This window comes from Microplitis mediator, chromosome 8 (assembly GCF_029852145.1).
Source record: "Microplitis mediator isolate UGA2020A chromosome 8, iyMicMedi2.1, whole genome shotgun sequence".
NCBI lineage: Eukaryota > Metazoa > Arthropoda > Insecta > Hymenoptera > Braconidae > Microplitis > Microplitis mediator.
In genome coordinates this window covers 9,221,445-9,242,164 of record NC_079976.1, presented here as the reverse complement: position 1 = coordinate 9,242,164, position 20,720 = coordinate 9,221,445, and the positions used below count along the sequence as shown (strand labels likewise).

The following is a 20,720-nucleotide window of genomic DNA, read 5'->3' as shown; positions in this document are numbered from 1 at the left end:
AACGGAACTTTAAAAACTGTACAAAATAGTCTTTGCTATAAAAAAAAAAAATTCACAAGCAATAGTAAACGACAGTTTCACAATTAAACGTTATTTAGAAATTATTAATAATTGATAAGTTTTAAAATTGTAGTAACACGGCTTCAGTATTCATTGCCATTATGGATGTGCCTAAAACCTGGAATTGAATTTTATTCTTGAAAAAATTAATGTTGAGATTCACTTCTAAAATAATAAATAAATTTAACTATTGTAACTAACTGAAAAAATAAAAAATACAATATCTATTAACTAGATAAAATGCTCTTATGTAGGCCAAAGTTACATCTAAATTTCTTATAATAACAATAATGTGTTTAAATTAATTTTAAAAAATGTATTGTTATAATTTCATAAATTTACAATTTTAATTTGTATAATTATGTAAATACATAATAATGATTGCTCTAGAATAACATTATACTAAATAACAAACTCAATAAAACACCATTTTATTATTGAACATTTAATTAATAAACATTAATATTTTATAATTATGATAATAAAATCAATTAATAACATTTTGTATAATCATCAGGTTAATATATATAAATTATTATTTTCTCTTTTCTTAAATTATTTAATATTTAAATGACATTATGGTTTCTAATTATTTTTAAATAATAGAAATTTAAAAAAAAAGAGAAATATATAATAAAATATGAAATATCAAATAAAATGCAAATATTCTTGAATACAATATAAGCGTCAATGTCCTTGATATATTTATTTGATTAAATTTTGAATTTCGCTGGTGCTGTTTGTCGTAACCCAAATATTGTTCTAAAATAAGTATTGTAACATAACTCGGACATCCCTAGTAACATTTTTAAGGAAGTCTACGTAAATCTGTATCTTCAGTCTTCAGCAAATCTACATCATCAATCTTAGACAAGTCTGAGACTTTAGTTCTGTTATAGCTACAGAACTTATCCTGTAACTGCAACAAGAAAGTCCCGTAGTATTCACGAGATTAGTCCTGTTGCAGCTACAGGTATAGTCTTGAATTCGTAATAAGTATAATAATGTGAATTACTGGAGTTGAGAATCAACGCCGATAAAAAATATTGAGTAGGTTCGATACCAATTATCGTTTGCTATTGTTGGTCACCACATTTTTAACTAGTTTGTGTCAGGAGTATTATTTTAATGTGTTGGTAAGTCAAGAAGATGGAAGAAAAAATAATAATGTTTACTTTTAATAATATTAATAATTAACAAATATATATACATCATATGCTTTTAATAATTAACTACCCTGATTAAGAAAGATGATTTGAAATGACTCAAAACAATTTGAAATGAATTAAAACAATTTGAATTGACTGATATATAGATATACACTTAGCATGGATTAAATCATTTTTATTGATAAGGGTAGTTTAATATATATATATTTAATAGTATATATATTATTTATACATTAAGAATTATGAATTTGATTATTTTTTTAATTATTATTAATAATTCAGTTATTGTTATTATTTATTTAATAATAATTTGATAAATGTGAATTTAATATGTATATTAACGAATAATGAACTGTAGCTGCTACAGGACTAGTCCTGTAAATACTGCAGTACATTCCTGTTATAGCTACAGGCATGGAGACTAGAGGAGCATACTTTTGACAATGTTGTGTAATTTTATCATGCAGAAATATTGAAGTATAAGCTGGTAACAGAGTTTCCCACAGAACGTCTTGAGAAAAAAACAATTTGCGGTGTTCACTATAACGGTATAAAGCGTGGATCACAATTTGCACATTTGACTTGGATTTGGGAGCCAAGATCTTCTTTTTTGCAGCTTTTGAACTCCACTGAACCATCACACTGAGCACATTTTACTAAGCTTGCGATGGTTGAGAAAACATGCAAAAAATCGATGATTCTGGAATGTTTTTCAACGTCTTCTGGTACACTTGCACTGGTATTCAGCTTGATTTTCTTCGATGAAGCACTTTTTGTGGTAGCCTCATCTTTAATTACTTTATTCGGATTAAACCTTTTTTTTGATCTACACAAATAAGTCCTTCCACTTTGTCGGTCTTCTCTCGAAACTTTGCTTACTCTCGGCATTTTTGCACAGGAAATTTTTTGAGAAAATTATAAAATGACAAGCGTACGGTCGAACGTGCAACGACAAACTGACGCTTCACTGACGCTCATTTCTTGTGGCGACAGCATGGCACCCAATGACGAAAAGTTTTATTCTCTCAATATCCAGCCAATAAAAATAATAAATATTCTCAGTCTAAATGTGATTGAGAGATTAAAGTTGGCGCTAAAAATTTATAACCAATAAAAACATTAAATTATAAAGCGGGAATTTCAAATGATAAGATTATAAATAGAGGGGATAGAAGAACGATAGAAGCGCCCTGACGTGGTAATTATTGATAAATAAAAAAAAGTCTGACGCACAGCGCAATACTAATGAGATTGTGTAGTCGTGTACTGTCGTGTATCCAGTGGATCCAGTGCTGTGGTGTTTTGAGAATAATAAATTTTACTGTCCGCTGATAGTTTAGGACAAATAATGTCACTACATTGGCGATGAAAATCTATAACTTTTAATAAACTCTGTTATTAATTTTATCTTAAATTTAAGATAATATAATTTTTTGATTTATAATATGGAAGCTGATTATCAACCATCATTAAGTCCAGCTAGAGCTTTGACAGGTAGAGACTACAAAACAAATACAAACATATAGGCGTTTTATATTTCTCAACAATCCAATGATTTATTATTAACATATTTATATAATTAATGTGACACACACACACGCACACTGAAAATTTACACACCCATATTAGGTGTCTTTTCATTGTCACTTAAACAAATTATTCGATGAAAGTTATATTTATCTTTTGTTATAGGAAATGACACAGAGGATCCATATCCAAGTTTATCTGATTACCATGACTATGAACCAAATCTAGAGTTTGATGATACTGAACTTCAAACAACTACCAATAATGGTTAAGATAATTTATCATTTTAGATTATATGTACACTGTAAAAAATTTTTGGAGTGATTGCGGATTAAATCCGGAGTAAATGCGAAGTAGAATGAATATTTATTTAATTCCTTTGGAGTAAAATTCACTCCGAAGGGGAATTTATTTTATTATTGAAACTCCGGTTCTAAGTGAAATTTACTCCTAATGGGAGTTTATTTTAAAATTAAAACTTCGAATCGGAGTAAATGCGGATTTAAATAAAATTCGTAATCACACCCGATTTATTACAGTGTATATTTCAATATGTAATTAAATAATTTATTAAAATAAATTCTCTGTACAATTTAGTATCGCAACTTTTGGAAGAAAAACTTGATCTGAGTACGGCTGGATCAGGAATTGTCGATTATTTAGAGAGTCCTGTAAGTGATGGAACCATAGAAGAAAATTTTGAAGAAGCTTTAGTCGATGCTCCAGTAATTAAAAATGGTAATTGACCTTTGTCTATAGTAAAGATGACACTTTTGTGATAATTTTTAAACTTAAAACACTTATTTATTGATATCAACAGCTGAGGATCTTGCAGCACTTGAAGGTGAACTTGCTGATGAAGAAGATTACAATGATATCGCACGTCTTGGTATTGTTGAAGTAGTTGGTGATGATAGCGCTGGGCGTAAAGTTATTGTTGTATCAGCTTGTAAACTTCCTACCGTTGGAAAAGAAGTATTTAATCATGCGAAACTTTTGCGGTTCGTTATTTTTTTTATTTCATTATAATGTTTGCATTGAAAATCTATTTTTTATTTTTTAAATAATTGCAGATATTTAACACATACTCTGGATACTTTTGTAGAACAAGATTACAGTTTAGTATATTTTCACTACGGTCTTACGTCGAAAAATAAACCACCATTGACATGGTTATGGCAAGCTTACAAGGCATTTGATAGAAAATATAAAAAAAACTTGAAAGCATTGTATTTAGTACATCCTACAAATTTTATTCGAATAGTTTGGCAGATTTTTAAGCCAGCTATTAGGTAATAATAATTTGAATAAAAAATTATCAATAACTACTCTAGTAGCATTGTCTTAAGCAAGTTAGTTGACGAATGTCCTTCAGCAAATTTCTTACGGTAGATTTAAACAAGACTTGAAGAAGATGTATTTCATGAGTATACTTGCCAAAGATTTCATCAAGTCTTGCTTAAGATTCTTCTTAAAGACTTACGGAAATCTGTAGAAACAGTCTGCAGCAATTCTTAACCAATATATCTATTATATATCAATGTTAGGGCAGAGTTGCTGCAAAATTGCTTAAGATATCAGGTTTCTTTTTCTCCGAATCACTCCAAGCTCAACACACAGTACCTATAGCTGACCCAGTGGCCCTCATTTAAATTTAAAGTGCTACAAATTGATAATATTATCACTCGAGAAAATTATATCGAATATTTAGTGAGCGCCACAGAATTTACTTGACTAATGCTGAATAGACGGCTCACGAAGTAACGAAGTAAGGGTGGCCATGTCCAGGTATCTTAAACAATTCTGCAGCAAGTCTGAGCTAATGTATCTTAGTAGATTTACTTAACGTATCTTCCGGAAGTATCTTGCCTCAGACTTGTCCAAGACTGATGATGCAGACTTGCTGAAGACTGAAGGTACAGATTTACGTGAGACTTCCTTAAGAATGCTACTAGGGTATTGATTTTGTTTAGGTTCATCTTGATATGTAGCTGAAATGAATTATAGCGGCAAAACAAGGACGTATTTTATGCGTGATCTTTTATTATTCTATTGCTAACGTTTCGTCAAAATTGTTGACCTCATCAGACTCTACAATAAAATTACATAAATCATTTTTCAGATAAACACTAAAATATTTCAGATCAGAATAATTTATGAATTAACTTGTACAAAGAAGTTTAAAAATGTTTATCTGAATAATGGTTCATGTAATTTTATTTTAGAGTCCTGATATCAACTATTTTGACGAAACGTTGGCACTTGAATAAAAAAAATATTATACCTCCATGTTTTCCCGCTATAATTTATTTCAATAATCAATTACACAGCCATTAATAATATTTATTATAAATAAATTCACAGCGCAAAGTTTGGTAGAAAAATGATGTATGTAAATTATTTGGATGAATTAGCGCAACATATTAATCTTGATCAATTAATAATCCCTCAACAAGTAATAGAGTAAGTTACACATCAGTAAATTCAAAATTATTACAGCTGATTGTTATTTAATTATTTAATTTTATTTATTTAGTCATGATGAACAATTGATGCTTAAAACGAGAAAACATTTACCAACAAGCCCTCCTCCAAGTTCTGTGGCAACTCCCATTGCAACGACACAATTTGGAGCAAGTCTTCAATTTATAAAAGAAAATAATGGAGGAGATCCAATTCCGCCGATTGTCAAACAATGCGTGGAATTTCTTGACACTCCAGACGGTGAGTTTTCGGAATAAAATTTAATTATTAATATATTACAATATTTATTATTATTTTAATTGTAATTGTTATTTATTAAATTACTAGCATTGGAAACTGAAGGAATATTTAGAAGATCAGCAAATGTTGCAGTAGTTAAAGAACTTCAAAGTCGTTGTAATCATGGGCTACCAATTGATTTTCATGGAGATCCTCATATTGCAGCTGTTCTTTTAAAAACATTTCTTCGTGAGTTAGATGAACCTCTTATGACTTATGAGCTCTACGACGAAATTACGCAATTTCAGAGTATGATAATTATTTATTGATATCAATATCTGTGTATTTAATGATAAAAAAATATAGACCAAAGTAATAAATAAATATAATTGATTACAATTTTACAGCTTTATCGAAGGATGAACGACCACGAAAAGTTAAAATTTTAGTTTTAGAAAAATTACCTGAAGATAATTATCAACTTCTCAAATATATAGTACAGTTTTTATCGAGGGTAAATATATTAATAATCAAATTATTATTTTATAAAAATACTCATTTTTTTTCTATCAATAGTAATTTTATTATATTAATTATATTAATATTTATATATATTTTCTTTTCTTTGATTTTTATAGGTAATGGATAGATGTGATTTAAATAAAATGACGTCAAGCAATTTAGCTGTAGTTTTCGGGCCAAATTTAGTTCGAGCTCCGTCTTCTGTCGGCATGTCACTTTCAGCGATAGGACCAATAAATCAGTTTATAGACTTTCTATTTGCTTATCAAGACAAAATATTTATTATTTAAAAATAATTAAATTTTAACTTTTTTTTTTTTAATGGCCTAACTGAGAATACTTGGTTAAAAATAAATTCGATGCAATTTAATAGACTGATCAAATTTATTTGTGGTACGATAAAAGTTGCATCAGACCCATTTGTTTAGTCAGTATTTATGGCTACAAAAATAATAGCCTGTTAACATATCGCGTTACTAATTCCAAAAGGTCTTACATTTTCTACGCTCTTTTGACTTCGGGAAACCTCCTAAAGCCAAAAGGTCGTATAATTTTTGTTTTATTACAAATCGTTCTGGCGGGATTTCAAAGCTCAAAATTTTTTAAAATTCTAATGCCAAAAGGGCATGTAATTTGTCATGCGCCTCTGGGCTTTAAAATTTATTTTTTGAATTTTTAGCTCTAAAATTAGTCTAGCAGATTGCTAATGAAAAATAAATAAAACGACCTTTTGAAATTAGTAACGATATATTGTTATTAAAAAAGATAAAATTCTGAATACTAAAATTTTTTAATCAAGGAAATTTTGATATATTATCTAATAAATATTTTTATTTTCTTTTCTATCAAAATTATCATTATAGATTTTTTCTCTTTATAAAATAAAACATATAATTATCAACCTAGTCACGAGAAAATGCACAATTTTTATTGAAAGTACATTTTAAATTAAAAAGATCAATTTTAAATTTGTCAATATATATATACAATATATATATTGAATTTCTGATCGTATACCAAAGATTTATATTGTGTAAAAAAAAAAAAAAAAAAATGTTATTGACGTTAAGAGTAAAGAATAATTTGAAAAATAGAGTAAAATTTTTTATTTTTTGTATAATTTTATTAGTAAAGACAAATGCCTTAAAAAGCAATTTAAATGAGGTTTATAATTAATAATTTTTGTAAAAGTATCTCAAGTCCATCACAAATTAATTAAAAAAAAAAATAATTACATAGAAAAATTGTACCTTACATTCCATTCCATCAATATAACAAAGAAATCATTTGCTGCAATTGATACCGGCCATAAAAAAAAAAAAAATTAATAATTAGATGAAATATTGTATGAATTACAAACAATGCACTATTCATACTCATGTAAGAATTGCAGTTCGCATAAACTAAGTATTGGGCATATCGAAGATATTGAAATGCGTGTAAATATATATAAAATAATTTAATTAAGTGTAAAAAAAATGTATTTAGATTATAGTGGAATTTATCGGATTTTTAATAACTATAAAAGAAAGTTAAATTAATTATAAATTTTCTTTATATATAATTATGTGTTCAATAAAATTGTTAGTGAATATAAACGTGCACTAACTATGATAAAAAATTAATTTATAAAAAAAAACATTTATAATTAAAGGAAAAAGTTTTTAAATTAATTTTTTAACTAATAATTTTATTTTATAAATTAAAACTTCGATCTAATCACAGAAAATAAATGTATATTGAAGTATAGAATATAATCCAGATACAAATATGTATTTACGATCGAATTTACTCTTAAAAAATTAAATCTTCATTGAAATAAAATTTAGAAAAATCTTAATATCGTTAATTTACTGCTTAGTCAACTGTATATTTTAATTGTTAGTATTTATGTATATATTTACATTAGTATATATCGTCAATAATTTAATTATGACAGACAAAACAATTTATATCAGTTGCAATTCATATATTTATATTTCATATCATATTTTGTTTAATATTTCGCTTAATACATTTTGCTGTAAGATCGTATATATTTTGCATTAATTAGAATTTATAATTTATTTTTTATTGTAAATTTAAAATTTGTATCGTTCATACAAATTATTTACATATATGAATAATCTTTGATTGGCATTTATTACTTTTCAAGTAAAATAATTAAAAGTTTTTTTTTTTTAACTTTAATTATAAAACTTTATACTGACTTGATTACATATTTATATTTATTAATTCATTTATTTATTTTTTTTTTTTTTTATAATAAAATATTAAAATTCGATAAATCATTTTTCATATCAGAATAGAGTTAAAAATGAATTCAATGACGTAATAGTTACAATTAAAAGAAGTGACTAATATATACATTTATATTTTTTTTTATCAATAAAAAATAATTAATTATGAAGAATGTGAGGAACTTCCGCAACAAGATGATTTAGTAGCCTGAGTTTGTTCTACATCATCTTCAACAACAACAACATTTCTTCTGCTACTATTAACTCTACTTAAACTAGATTTTTTTTGTTCCACCTCATCAGCATGAGCGATCATTCTCCTTGTTAAATCCAAAAACATTTCTTCAATATTTCTATTTTGTTTTGCTGAAGTGTGAAAATGTACAGCGCCAACTTGTTTTGCGTATCTACAGGAACATTAAATAAATATTACGTTATAAAATATTATCTCTTTGATATGAATAATAAATATTTAAACATCAACAATAAAATGATAACTTACTCTTCAGCTTCTTCAATAGAAACATTACGATCTTTTTCAAGATCTATTTTGTTTCCAGCAATAGCTAGACATATATCACTTCCGAGCATTTTTTTCAGTTCTTTTACCCAACTTTTTACCTTTAAAATAAATATAATAATTTAATATCCTTATTGACCGTGAATTTACTTAACGATCAGTTTTTTTTTCTTGTTATTGAAGGAATTACGACTTTCCTGATCTCCTTAAGTGACAAAAAAACGTAGAATTAACGCATCAAATTTACTGATGAGCCCAGAAAATATATTTGGAGTGAAACCGTTTCTACTCGTGTAAAAAAAATTTTTGTTCATAATGAATTTAGATCTGAATTTTATACGAAACTCAGATCGTGACACAAATATGACTTTCATCATGAATTTGCTTCAACTTTTCATCTAGTAAATTCGTATCAATTTTAAAATTAATTTATTATGTCTTTGAATCGGACTTGGGATGACTTCAATAGAAACTTGACTGAATTTTTACTGCATTAAATCGTTTGTCAAATCATCGATTCAGAAATTACCAATAAATTTCTTCTATCAAGTTCTTGATTTACGTAAATCAGTTTCGATTGTAAAATGAATTTAGTGAATGAACTTCGGATCATTTGGATAAAAATTTGACATAGATTTAGATATAAATTCATTGTGAATAAAAATTTTTTCACACGGGATAATAATAACATCCTTAAGAATTAGATTACAGTCTATTTATGTACACTGTAAAAAATCGAGAGTGAATTGGAAGTGATTACAGATTTTATTTAAATTCACATTCACTTCGCCATTCGGAGTTTTTAAAGAAAATCACTTCGGATGATTAAATAGAGACGTTGTTCTTTTAGAGGAGTGATTTCAAAGTGATCTGGATTTTATTTGAATCCACATTCACTCCGATTCGGAGTTTTAATATTAAAATAAATTCCCCTTCGAAGTAAATTTCACCCCGAGGGGATAAAATAAATAAACTTTCATTTACTCCAGATTTAATCCGCGATCACTCCACAAATTTTTTACAGTGTATGGTATTGCAGTGCGTATATCGAATTGATATCCACATGTAATAACTCATGTAGAATCTAAAAAATATTCTGTCAATTAAGTAGATCAGGGAAGCCGTAATTCTTTCAATAGCAACTAAAAAAAAAATTAATATCATACAATATTTTAATAAAAGTCTTATCTAAAGTTTAATCTTACTTTTTGAAATGTATCCTCATCAGTAATATCATATACTAAAATGGCTCCATTTGACATTCTATAGTAAATTGGTCCTAAAGCATGAAATTTTTCTTGCCCCGCAGTATCCCATATTGCAAGATTCACTCTTTTGCTATTAATGTTTAATTTTTTATTAAGGAATGAGGCCTAAAAATGAACAAAAAAAAAATAATTTAAAAAGAAAAATAAAAAAAAAAAAACAGTAAATACAAATAACTGAATACTATCTTGCCTGTACAGTTGTCAAATGTTTGTCATTAAACTTGTCTTCAACATATCTGAGTGCAACAGAAGTTTTACCTACACAACCTTCACCAAGAAGAACAACTTTAAAATTATACCCATTGCTCGAATTTAATATCGAGCTTGCCATGGCAAAAATAAACCGGTTTAACAAATAAACTAACGTATATTATCTTAAATAAATTATTTAAATAAAAACTTTATCTTGCGAATACAAGAATATTTATTGACATGCTGAAAAATATAATAAATTATTTAAAAAGAAACGTATTACCGTTAAATACGTCAAAGTCGTTATAGATCAGCTGTTTTCTGATAGTCAATCAGCAATTAGACAGAAAACTTGTAAGTACATGTAAAATAAATATCAATTTAAAAAATTTAACAAATACCGATAGATGTCGCCAAGTTGTCTATAAAATGTCCGATAGTAAATAAACAAAATTTTTGTATATGCACACGTATACATAAATATATATGTATATATCTATACATATGTGTATATAAGTTTGTAAAAGTAAAAAATATATAAATAAATAATTTTTAAAATCATCGATATGTAAGTAATTAATAACAATAAATGTTATATTATATTTATATTAAATATATAAAAATAAAATAATTGTTTTTTCGTCAACTGTCACTTTGGCCGACATCAACAGGATCACGTGACACAAAATTATTATTATTATATAAATGCGTGCAAAAAAAGTAACAAGTAGAAATAAAACCGGAAGTGACGTAAATAAATTTTAAAATAATAAAAATAATTAATTATTTAAATATACAAATATGTTAATAAATAAACAAAAATAAATAAATATTTAAAATAATGAAAGTTTTTTAAATTTTTTGAATAATATTTGTAATAATTATTGGCGGTTGTTGAAAATAAGTTTTTATTTTGACCTCGTGGTATCTCAGACAACTCTGCGTGGTAATGATGCGCTAAAGTCTCGTAAATTCGGCCGTCACCTGTATTGAAAAGGTAAGATAACTCTGTGTTAATTATTGTGTTTTAATTAAGTAATAACATACATTTATTTTATTAAAATATATTCAACATTGTATTAGTTTATTTTTAATAATTTATGTGTATTGTCATAAATAATTTGTCAAGTATATTCTTATTAAATAGTGTGAGATATCAGCGTCCTCCGGTATGTACATTCATGCATACGCCAGACTGTTAAGTGTATCATTAAATTACAACAGTAAATATTAAATCCATCATCAACATTAAAGTAAATAATTAAATAAATAATAACTCAACGTCAGTTTCTGTTAATAATCAAAAATATATGATCCTGTCAGATTATAAATAAAACGTGTCGCATTAAAAGTTGAACGCGCGCCGCTGTCTGTATTTGAGTACTCGTTTTAATCGGCTTTCCGTTGACAGATTTACCAACACAATAATTACGACGTAATATATTTTTAAATAATTCATTATTAATATTACCTAATTAATTATTTTAAAATATTTATTCAAATGTTATTATTGTTGATGGCATTTTGTAGTTATATTTATAAAATTGTTTGTTTGCGTGCTGTTTCATCTGTCATGGCGTGCCCGTGGCGGTTGATTGTCGTTGGCATTTTACAATTAATGAATATATATTTTTACAAAATTATATATTTAAAAGTAATTCAAAATTTTTGTCACTGACTTTCGATTACTGTTAATTTTCTATATATTTTTTAAGTACACTGTTTATTTATTTATGATATGTTTGGAGTATGACATATAATTTATAGGGCATTGAAGGGGGTCGGGGATAAGGGACAAAAGCCGCAATGGCGGCGTCCTGTGCTGTGCCACGCGCCATGTCGGACTTGTCGTTGCGCACGTCGTTTTATTTGTAGCCCTTTCGCGCCTCATATACACAATTTGTCCTTCTCTAAATGCCCGCTTATTGCTTATGTTCCACTGGTCTACTTTCTTATTTTGATATTTAAATCCCCATCTAATCTAGTTTCTTAAATTATATCCTCAACTAAAACTCATAAATTTTCATTTTTATTCTACACATTTAATTCTATACTCTCAGATTTAAACTTTGAATTGAGTGCTGACTAATTTTTCTTTTCCTTAAATTCTATCCTCTCCCCCTATGCTACGTCACATCCAAACCTAATTTCTTTTCCCTTCCCCCTATTTCCCTCTCCCCTTTTTTTTTCTACCAAAAATTTTTTTTACTCCGAATGTATGACTTACAGAATGCAAGTGACAGTTTCATCCATCTTTTTTTGATGATAGTAAAGTTAGCGGACATCTGACGTTTTTTAAAACTTTGAAATAATAAATTTAAATGTTTATAAAATAAAAATAAAAAAATCCATGTCTAGACAATTCAAAATTCAGTACATGCATTTTTTTAAATTTAATTATTTAATTTACTTTAATATGTAATTTAAAAATTTTCATATGTCTGCTACATTTACACTTATCTTTTTTTGACGTATACGTATTTTTAAAAAATTAATTTAGTTATTGCGGTCTTTTAGTACAATGACTTCTGTATTTATATTTATGTTTATTTCTTGATGCATTTCTTTATGTTTATACTTAACATTAAACACGTAAATACACATGTAAGTTTAGTTTATTTGTTTGCATATACATGTATGTATTTAAAAGTTATTTTTATTAATCTTAAAATAAGAGAAAGACAAGTGAATTATATGTACATACGACACGTTTATTAGTCACATATATTTCCACGCAAATATAGAAAGCACGGATACATTCTCAAAACTTTTAAAATATTAAATTACTCTTTAACTTCCTTGCGAAAAAAATAAAAATTAAGTCAACGTGACTATCATTTGATTAAAAGTATAAATAAAAATGAATACAAGTATATTTTTTTTAAACAACTTGAAAAAAAAATAAGATACACTATCAGTAATCATCAATCGTAAATACTTTTATGTATAATTGAATTCTTCAGATGAAATTTAAATGCGAGAAAAAATTTTTAAGTAAAAATATAGGCGGTTTTTACGTTATCATTCAACAGCTTCTGTGTGCTTGAAAGTATATTTTTTTCGGTAGATATATATAGATATATATGTAACAGTAGAGAAAAAGTGAAAAGAAAAGTTGTATTACTGGGTAACTGTGTCAGGGGCAAAAGTAAATCGCTATATCGGACAAATGTCAAATTTTACCTCTTTATTTATAAATAAAATACCTAAATTTTTTTTTTTTCACCTTTTATCTTATATGTATTAAGTAACATTAATTTACCGGCATGTAATAATATATCTAACTAAACTAAATCGAATTAAGTAACTCATCGCGATTCACTTTCTGTAGTAGTCAGTGCTCGACTATTGACTCACTGATATTATCATTGTTTGACAAAGTGTTAAATGCACCAACTGTTGATGGTTAATAGTGTCAAGGGCAGAGCTAAATAATTCGATGTCGATATATTATTAGATATAAAGTTAAGGATTTTATATTAATCAGTATTATTTGAATTAAATAAGACTAAATAATTTTTTACAGTATCATATTGGAGTTTTATTCCCGTTTTTCTAGTCTCAATAATTATAACTCGATAGAAAAATTTCTATAACTTTATAACAAGATATATTTTTATATTAATGTAACCATGTTAAAATCCTGAGTACTTCGCAATGCGTGCCGATGGGCCTTTTAGTAATTCTTTACACTTTAAAAGCAAAAAAAAAAACGTACATTTTGTTTATTTGTGTAACCAAAACTTTTGTAAATATTTTTCACGGGTTAAATAAGACTAAATAATTTATTTTTTATTTTTCAGTAATTTTAACCGGGGTAAGACAATTATGTCTAGTTTTCACAGACCAAAAGTTTACCGTTCATCCACGGGATGTTGCATTTGCAAAGCCAAATCCAGCAGGTTTGTTATTAATAAACAAATTAATTTTTTAAATTATAAAAATTAAGATAATTAATTGTTAAATTTTTTTTTTGCGACAGTTCCCGTTTTACTAACAGTAAAAAGTACGAAGATGACTTTATAAAATGTTTTCTACTAGAAGAACAACGTACCGGTGAGATTTGTAACGCTTGTGTTCTTTTGGTCAAGCGGTTTAAAAAACTACCTCCTGGGTCAACTCGTAATTGGGCATATGTAAGTTAATTACTTTATTAATATAAGTAATGAAGTGTAATCTATGAGCACATGCAAGAATTTTATTATTTTTTGTTTCAATTTGAAGGCTTATTATTATTAATTATAATTATATTTTATGTTAATTAATTTCAGGTTGTGGATGGACGTGCAGGCCCTGGTGTAAAATCATTGACGAGGTATAAGTCGAAAAATAGAAAAAAACTTAAAGATAGTCCTGAAAAAATAGTAAAGAAGAAACATGTTTACGTTAAATCTGATTATCGCGAGCGCAGTCCTGTAATAAGTGATGATTTACATTTAAATGGTAATTTATTTATACTTTTATTATACATATATATTATATAGAAATTTTTTACGATTTAAATATATATTTTTAGAAGACTACTTAAATGGTACTGAAAGCAAAGGATCCAGTAGATCTAGTACTCCAGAGGACTGTGATATTGAAATGACTGAAAGCACAACTGAGAGAGTTTGTACTAACAATAATGATGATCTTGCTGTTTATGGTTTTATTGACACGGATTATTTTAAAAGGTATGAAACAGATATAGGAAAAAAATAAATAAAACATATTTGACTAGGTATTTAGTTTTATAAAAATTATCGAAAAAAAACAAAAGTTTTTAATACACCACGTTTTTAAAACGGACTAAAAAGTATAAAATAATTTCTCTGAGCCTCATGAAGATTTAAAACCACATACAGATTCCGAATTTCTTACAGATAGTCCTGAAAATTTATGATTGTGAATTTTTAATAGCTATGAAAATATTTATATGATTTAAAACGACGAATGTGGGGCTCATGCGATCCACAACCGTAAGAGGTGTAAAGAGCAGCTATCAATGAGAAAACACATCTTTTGCAGCGCAAGAAAATTGTTAGTTGAACTGTTCATACATCAGTTATCTAGTGCGTCGCCTGTTTTTCGTTTGTTTTTTTTTTTTTTTTTTTTCATTTTCTTGTATTGTCATCTAGTTTTGAACTATGTTCCAAATTTGAATTCCAGCTCATCGGGACGATAGTTAAAAATCAATTACAAAATTTCACACGAACAGACTTACACGAAAGCGAGTTGATAAAAACGTGGTAATAAATACATATCTTATTTTTTTTTTTAGAACTACGATTTGTTGCGGCGTAATATTCAGAGGCCTATATAATGAAGTTATCGTAGTTCCAGAACTAATAAAACGTTGTTCAAGTTGCATTCTGCGACAGCGAAAACGACAACTTGGACAAACAGGAGCAAATACTGCAAATAATAGTCCATTCCATAGTTCGGAATTGGCGAGTCCAGCATACCGAGCATCGTCCTCGAGTCCTGCCCATAGTGTTGACTCAACTACAGATGCTTCAGCAGGCAAATCTACAGGTAAAGTGTTCAGTGATAATTCATCGGACTCTGGATACGATGAGTCTTCCAATCAAGAGGTTGGTGAGAGTAAAATTGCCCAAAACAATACAAACAATAGCACAAACATGACTGATTCGGGAAAAACAAATTCAATAAAACCAATTGAAATAAAAGCAACGCCGACAACAGAAACTGTCAGATTAGTTAAAGTACCAATTAAAATAATAAAACCAGTAGAAAAATTTACAAACGAATCAACTCTTGTTTCATCTAAAAGTCTGACTAGTACAAACGGCCATTCTCATGTCGTTATAAATAATCCTCTTGACGATTTTGCTACTCATGCAGTAGCAAGACAATCTGTTGTTAATTAATATCACATTTATCCTAGACTTATTTTATTTATTTATCTTTTTACAAGCTAGGTAAATGAATTTTTATAAACTAATAACGATATTGCTGCATTTAAATTATTGACCAAAATAACATTATTTAATAATAATGGTATCGTATCGATATTTAATTGTTGTAGAAAAAATTATTCCTAGAAGACGATGGGTTATCTAACAAAAATTTTATTTACTTTTCGTACAAAAAAAAAAAAAAAAAAAAAAAAAAAAGTTAGGACAATTGTAGTTATTAAATTTATTTATTGAGAAATATTTATTTTCAAAACTATTTATATTTTAGGAATTAATTAATTAATTATTCCTAAAATGAGATTAAATTTTTTATGAAAATATAAAATAAAAAAAAAATGAAAATTGTAAATTGTAAAGAAAATTGATCAATTATATAAACTATTTGATGAAATACATCAAAATACTGTGATAGTTGTGGTATATTGATATTATATATTTTACAAATCTTCATATAATTATGAAATTATTACTAATGACGTATAAGTCGTGAAATTTAATCTATTTATTACGATACCCATCAATTCTTCTAGAAAAAATATTAATAGAAAAATTTTAATATAAAAACATATATTATTTTTTTTTTAAATAAAATTGGTGTCAGTCATAAATGAATGTAATGTTCTAAGATGCCAATGTTTAATTTTATTAATAAGTTCAAGAATTTAAATGCGAAACAAAAAAGTTTCTTTGACTAAATAAATATAAAAAAAAAAAATTAATACATTTTGGACTAATCGCAATTTCCATGACGTTAAAAATTAATTAACTCAAATTAAAGTCGTGCTCGGATATTTAATAAAAAGAAAAAAAAAGAGATACGGTGACCCAATAATCTTATAGCAATACGTTTAAAAGAAATTTATTTCTTTTATAAAATAAGCCAATATATAAAAAAAGTCTTCTTTAATTAAGCACTTGTGTCAGTATTAAAAACAATAAAATTTTGTCAGGACCAATAATAATTTATAACATTTTTAAATATATAAGTCAATGACATAGTGCAGAATGGACGATGCTTGTGAGTTAAAGAACTAATCGAGTCAAGAATCATCGAATAGCAGACGATTTTTACTTTTTTACTGTAAAAAAACGAAAAACAAAAAAAAAAAACATAATTTTATATTAACACGATATACAAAGATTAGTTTTAATTGTTATGTGCAATATTAATTCTTTGTATCTCGACAAACAAAAAAAAAAAATTATTATTTTTTCCCATAAAATTTAAAAAAAAATTAACAAAACGTGAAATAGATTTTTAAAAAAGTTCTCTTAAATTTTTTGACAATACTTAATCTTTTATTAATTTAAACAGACAATTTATATAAAATAATAAACTCGAGTGTCATTTTGTCAATCAAACATCGAATAGATGAATTGTTTAAAGGCAAAGTTTTTTACTTTGCCTTTTAACGAATTAATTAATTTTAATTGTATATTTAAATTTTAATTGATCTCCTGAGATTAAGTCCATAATTTGCAATTTAAAAAATGTGTGTTATATAATTGGGTTTTTATCATCTTATAAAAGATGTTGTGAGACTGCTCTATTATTTTAAGCCGAGTACGTATTTCAAAATGAAAATATATTATTTTATTTTTTTTACTGCAATACACTAATTAAATTTTTAATTTTATGCAATTTAATTATTTCTATTACTAGTAGACTACATATTAATATTTTTAATTTATAAAATATCATTGTTGATTAATAAGTAAAACATTTGTGTGTTTCCACTGCCAGAAAATTATATTAGTAAAGTGAAAGAAAAAAAAATGCGAGATGTATATGAAAGTATTAATCAATGATGATTATTTTATCTTTAATTACTATCATTTTTATTTAATTATTTTTTACTTAGCAAATTTTTTGGTCTATTCAATTAATTTAATCGATATTTAAGTATTTATCAAACCTTTTAATTATAATAATGTGAAATTTTATTTATAAACAATTTTTTTTTGATAATTTATGTACTGCATTTTATAAATATGAGTGATGTACTCACTATTATTTTAATATTATGATTTGGTTTTGATTATAATCATGATACAAGTCATTTATCTATTAATATTGCGAATAATCTGACAGTTTCTGATAAAAAAGAAAAGAAAACGCAAGCGTTTAATAGATAAAAAATATAATTTTTAATATAAATCAGCATTGATTATTAATATAAAGAATACATTAAGTAAACAAATTTTTCGTATTAATTACGAAAAATAACCGCCAATAATCATGTTTCTTTTTTAGATATTAAGAATTTTTATATCAAAACACAACCTTTATTAATTATAAATAATAATTATCTTTATATTAATTCTGATTGTGAGACTGATCGATGTATTAAACAGATAACAATTTATTTACATAAAAATATTGTAGTATAGATCAGGATTATTTTATTATCATATGTATATATACACATACGTAATGATAGATATATATTTTTTTCGATTTGTTGAAGTGTTAACTTGAAAAGTTATAATTTTTTCATGATACTAGCAACGAAACTTCAAATTTCAGTGTCTCTACAACCAGTCGAAATAAAATAATTTCAGTCCAATGCCGCGAACGCGTAAATTCCGGATGTCTTTAATCAGCGGGCAAAAATATTTGTGTTTCATCCCTTGGGAAGAAACAATTAGTATATTACACACTTAGGGAGGAAGGTAACACGCGGCAATCACCAGATCTGTACTTGAAAATTTAAATTTTTGTCTCTGTGAAAAATGGCGCACGTGCTGATTTTTATCATGAGTTTTCTCATGAGCATAAGAGAAAAATTCGGCTTTCTTCCCTCTAAACATTGCAAGAATTTAAACTTTCGATGCAGGTATGGTGAAAATATTGTTTCGGCCCGCTGACTGAAGGGATTCGCGATTTAAACTCTGATACTTGTCATTTGTTAGTAGTAATTTCAGACCATTAATTTTATTTACGTGAATGACAGCTTCGACTGATTTTTTTATACAAATTAGTGTAAATAATAAATAGTATTCATAGTTTCTGCTCAATTATAAATTACAAATCACAATTTACACTTACGCTAGTTGATCACACCATTGGTTTGAAATTAACTTGTTTCTGTCTGGCTGTTGACATTTAAACTTTAAGTTCCAATGCAGGTAATCATGAAAAATATAGTATGTGACACAGGATGAAACACGATTTCAGACTGCGGATGATGTCAGCCAACTTCACCCTGGTCCGAAATTGTTTTGTTTCATCCCTTGTCACACAATATACTATTAATTTCACATACATTTTTTAAAATCATTCTTTGATTATAATAAAAAACTATATTACATTTATTGTTCATAAACAAATATTTTTTATATAATTTCTTCAGTTATTGTGTATATGTATATACTTATGTACATCAATTTATTACAAAAAAACAAAAAAAAAAGCAAAAAAAAAAAATGATAACCTGATCGTGACTGCCATAGTTGTCATCTTGTTACCTTGATACACTTATACATTTGTACAGAGATATCGATATAAGAATTTATGAGGTAAAAATAATCCGATTTTCCCACCATCCTTTGAGAGAAACTTTATTTATTTTCTCTTCCTCTATATTTATTTATGTTAAAACTTTTGTTAATATTTAAGAATCCATCAGTCACACAACACAAAATAGTTTTTAAGAGATAAATGTATCACGACTCAATTTCATAATTGTAACGAATAGCATAATTTGACTGTGTAATTTTAATCATTATATATTTTGATGACAAAATGATTGAATGGTGTGACTAAAAAATACAATTTTTACAGAAGACCAACAATTGTTTACTATCTTGTATTGTTCATATAAATTTTTTAACATTATTGAGTGTTAGTTTTTAAGCACACATGTTATGATATTCAATTTTTTATCACAAGACACTTCGACTCATCGAAAACGAAATTTATAATTTTAATTCAAAAGTTGATGGTTGTTATATTTAGTTGTTTTGTCATTAATATATTGTCTGGAGATTTTGTTTATAATTTAAAATCGAATATCAAATATGGACAATCAGTTTCTGCACATTATAAATTCGATTTCTAAATGTAGATTTAAAAATTATTTTATATTTTTAATCATTTATCGAAATTGTAAGATAAAATCACATAAAATTTCATTATTATTATTATTATTATTATTATTATTATAATTATTATTATTAATGTTTTTAACAAATGAAAAAATAAAATATCTTGTGTGAATAAAACTAATATTAAGCATAATAATTTTCCATTACTTCAAATTAAAATAAATCAAAGAAAAAAAAATCTGTGTTACAATATTTATTAGCTGTTATTACTAAAATATTGATTTATTTATTTATTTAACGCCAATCGGCAATGTATAATAACAATTTACATACGATATGAAAGGAGAGTAACACGCGAAATAACGCTTTAAGCGATGGATTGTAACATAGATATACAAAAATAATGAAGACAAAAAGATTGCACGTGGAGGAGTTCGTGGTTAGTCGTTGTATTCCAGTACCAGCTTTTTGACAGACCTTTGAGAGGATGGGTATGGACGACCATATAAGTTCACATCCGAGCAGATAGCATTGACCGAATTAGATATTCT

At 26.4% G+C, this 20,720-nt stretch overlaps 3 protein-coding genes across 5 annotated transcripts; 2 read left to right on the top strand and 1 right to left on the bottom strand.

Annotated features, from left to right (window-relative positions):
- Positions 1-2,466: 2,466 nt before the first annotated feature.
- Positions 2,467-6,303, top strand: LOC130672929 (rho GTPase-activating protein 1). Its single transcript, XM_057477739.1, has 10 exons — positions 2,467-2,723; positions 2,922-3,023; positions 3,354-3,494; positions 3,577-3,757; positions 3,830-4,048; positions 5,121-5,219; positions 5,293-5,480; positions 5,568-5,768; positions 5,867-5,973; positions 6,098-6,303. Exons 1-10 carry the CDS (start codon positions 2,675-2,677, stop codon positions 6,269-6,271), a joined length of 1,461 nt encoding a protein of 486 aa, XP_057333722.1. The 5' UTR covers positions 2,467-2,674; the 3' UTR covers positions 6,272-6,303.
- Positions 6,304-7,969: 1,666 nt separating this feature from the next.
- Positions 7,970-13,470, bottom strand: LOC130672932 (ras-related protein Rab-21). 2 transcript variants are annotated; one of them, XM_057477744.1, is made up of 6 exons: positions 13,428-13,470; positions 11,120-11,185; positions 10,200-10,276; positions 9,947-10,114; positions 8,724-8,842; positions 7,970-8,628 (listed from the first exon to the last, which is right to left on the bottom strand). In XM_057477744.1, exons 1-6 carry the CDS (start codon positions 13,453-13,455, stop codon positions 8,385-8,387), a joined length of 702 nt encoding a protein of 233 aa, XP_057333727.1. In that variant the 5' UTR covers positions 13,456-13,470; the 3' UTR covers positions 7,970-8,384. The 2 variants fall into 2 exon arrangements, with proteins under 2 accessions (XP_057333727.1, XP_057333728.1); XM_057477745.1 differs by lacking the exon at positions 11,120-11,185 and having other exon boundaries at positions 7,978-8,628.
- Positions 11,047-17,918, top strand: LOC130672930 (SIN3-HDAC complex-associated factor). 2 transcript variants are annotated; one of them, XM_057477741.1, is made up of 6 exons: positions 11,047-11,198; positions 14,005-14,103; positions 14,184-14,337; positions 14,473-14,644; positions 14,718-14,877; positions 15,465-17,918. In XM_057477741.1, exons 2-6 carry the CDS (start codon positions 14,030-14,032, stop codon positions 16,072-16,074), a joined length of 1,170 nt encoding a protein of 389 aa, XP_057333724.1. In that variant the 5' UTR covers positions 11,047-11,198; positions 14,005-14,029; the 3' UTR covers positions 16,075-17,918. The 2 variants fall into 2 exon arrangements, with proteins under 2 accessions (XP_057333724.1, XP_057333723.1); XM_057477740.1 differs by lacking the exon at positions 11,047-11,198 and adding an exon at positions 13,722-13,915.
- The last annotated feature ends 2,802 nt before the right edge of the window (positions 17,919-20,720 follow it).

Bases quoted from the DNA above. Each gene is read 5' to 3' on its own strand.
- LOC130672929 (XM_057477739.1), top strand. From the start codon at position 2,675: ATGGAAGCTGATTATCAACCATCATTAAGTCCAGCTAGAGCTTTGACA. The intron at 3,495-3,576 runs GTAATTGACCTT...TGATATCAACAG, and splicing joins TGCTCCAGTAATTAAAAATG to CTGAGGATCTTGCAGCACTT. The intron at 5,220-5,292 runs GTAAGTTACACA...TTATTTATTTAG, and splicing joins ATCCCTCAACAAGTAATAGA to TCATGATGAACAATTGATGC.
- LOC130672932 (XM_057477744.1), bottom strand. From the start codon at position 13,455: ATGTTACTTAATACATATAAGATAAAAG. The intron at 10,277-11,119 runs GTCAAAATAAAA...TTCTTGGTGAAG, and splicing joins GTTGTCTGAGATACCACGAG to GTTGTGTAGGTAAAACTTCT. The intron at 10,115-10,199 runs GCAAGATAGTAT...GTTCATTTTTAG, and splicing joins AACATTTGACAACTGTACAG to GCCTCATTCCTTAATAAAAA.
- LOC130672930 (XM_057477740.1), top strand. From the start codon at position 13,869: ATGGGCCTTTTAGTAATTCTTTACACTTTAAAAGCAAAAAAAAAAAC. The intron at 14,338-14,472 runs GTAAGTTAATTA...AATTAATTTCAG, and splicing joins CAACTCGTAATTGGGCATAT to GTTGTGGATGGACGTGCAGG. The intron at 14,878-15,464 runs GTATGAAACAGA...TTTTTTTTTTAG, and splicing joins GACACGGATTATTTTAAAAG to AACTACGATTTGTTGCGGCG.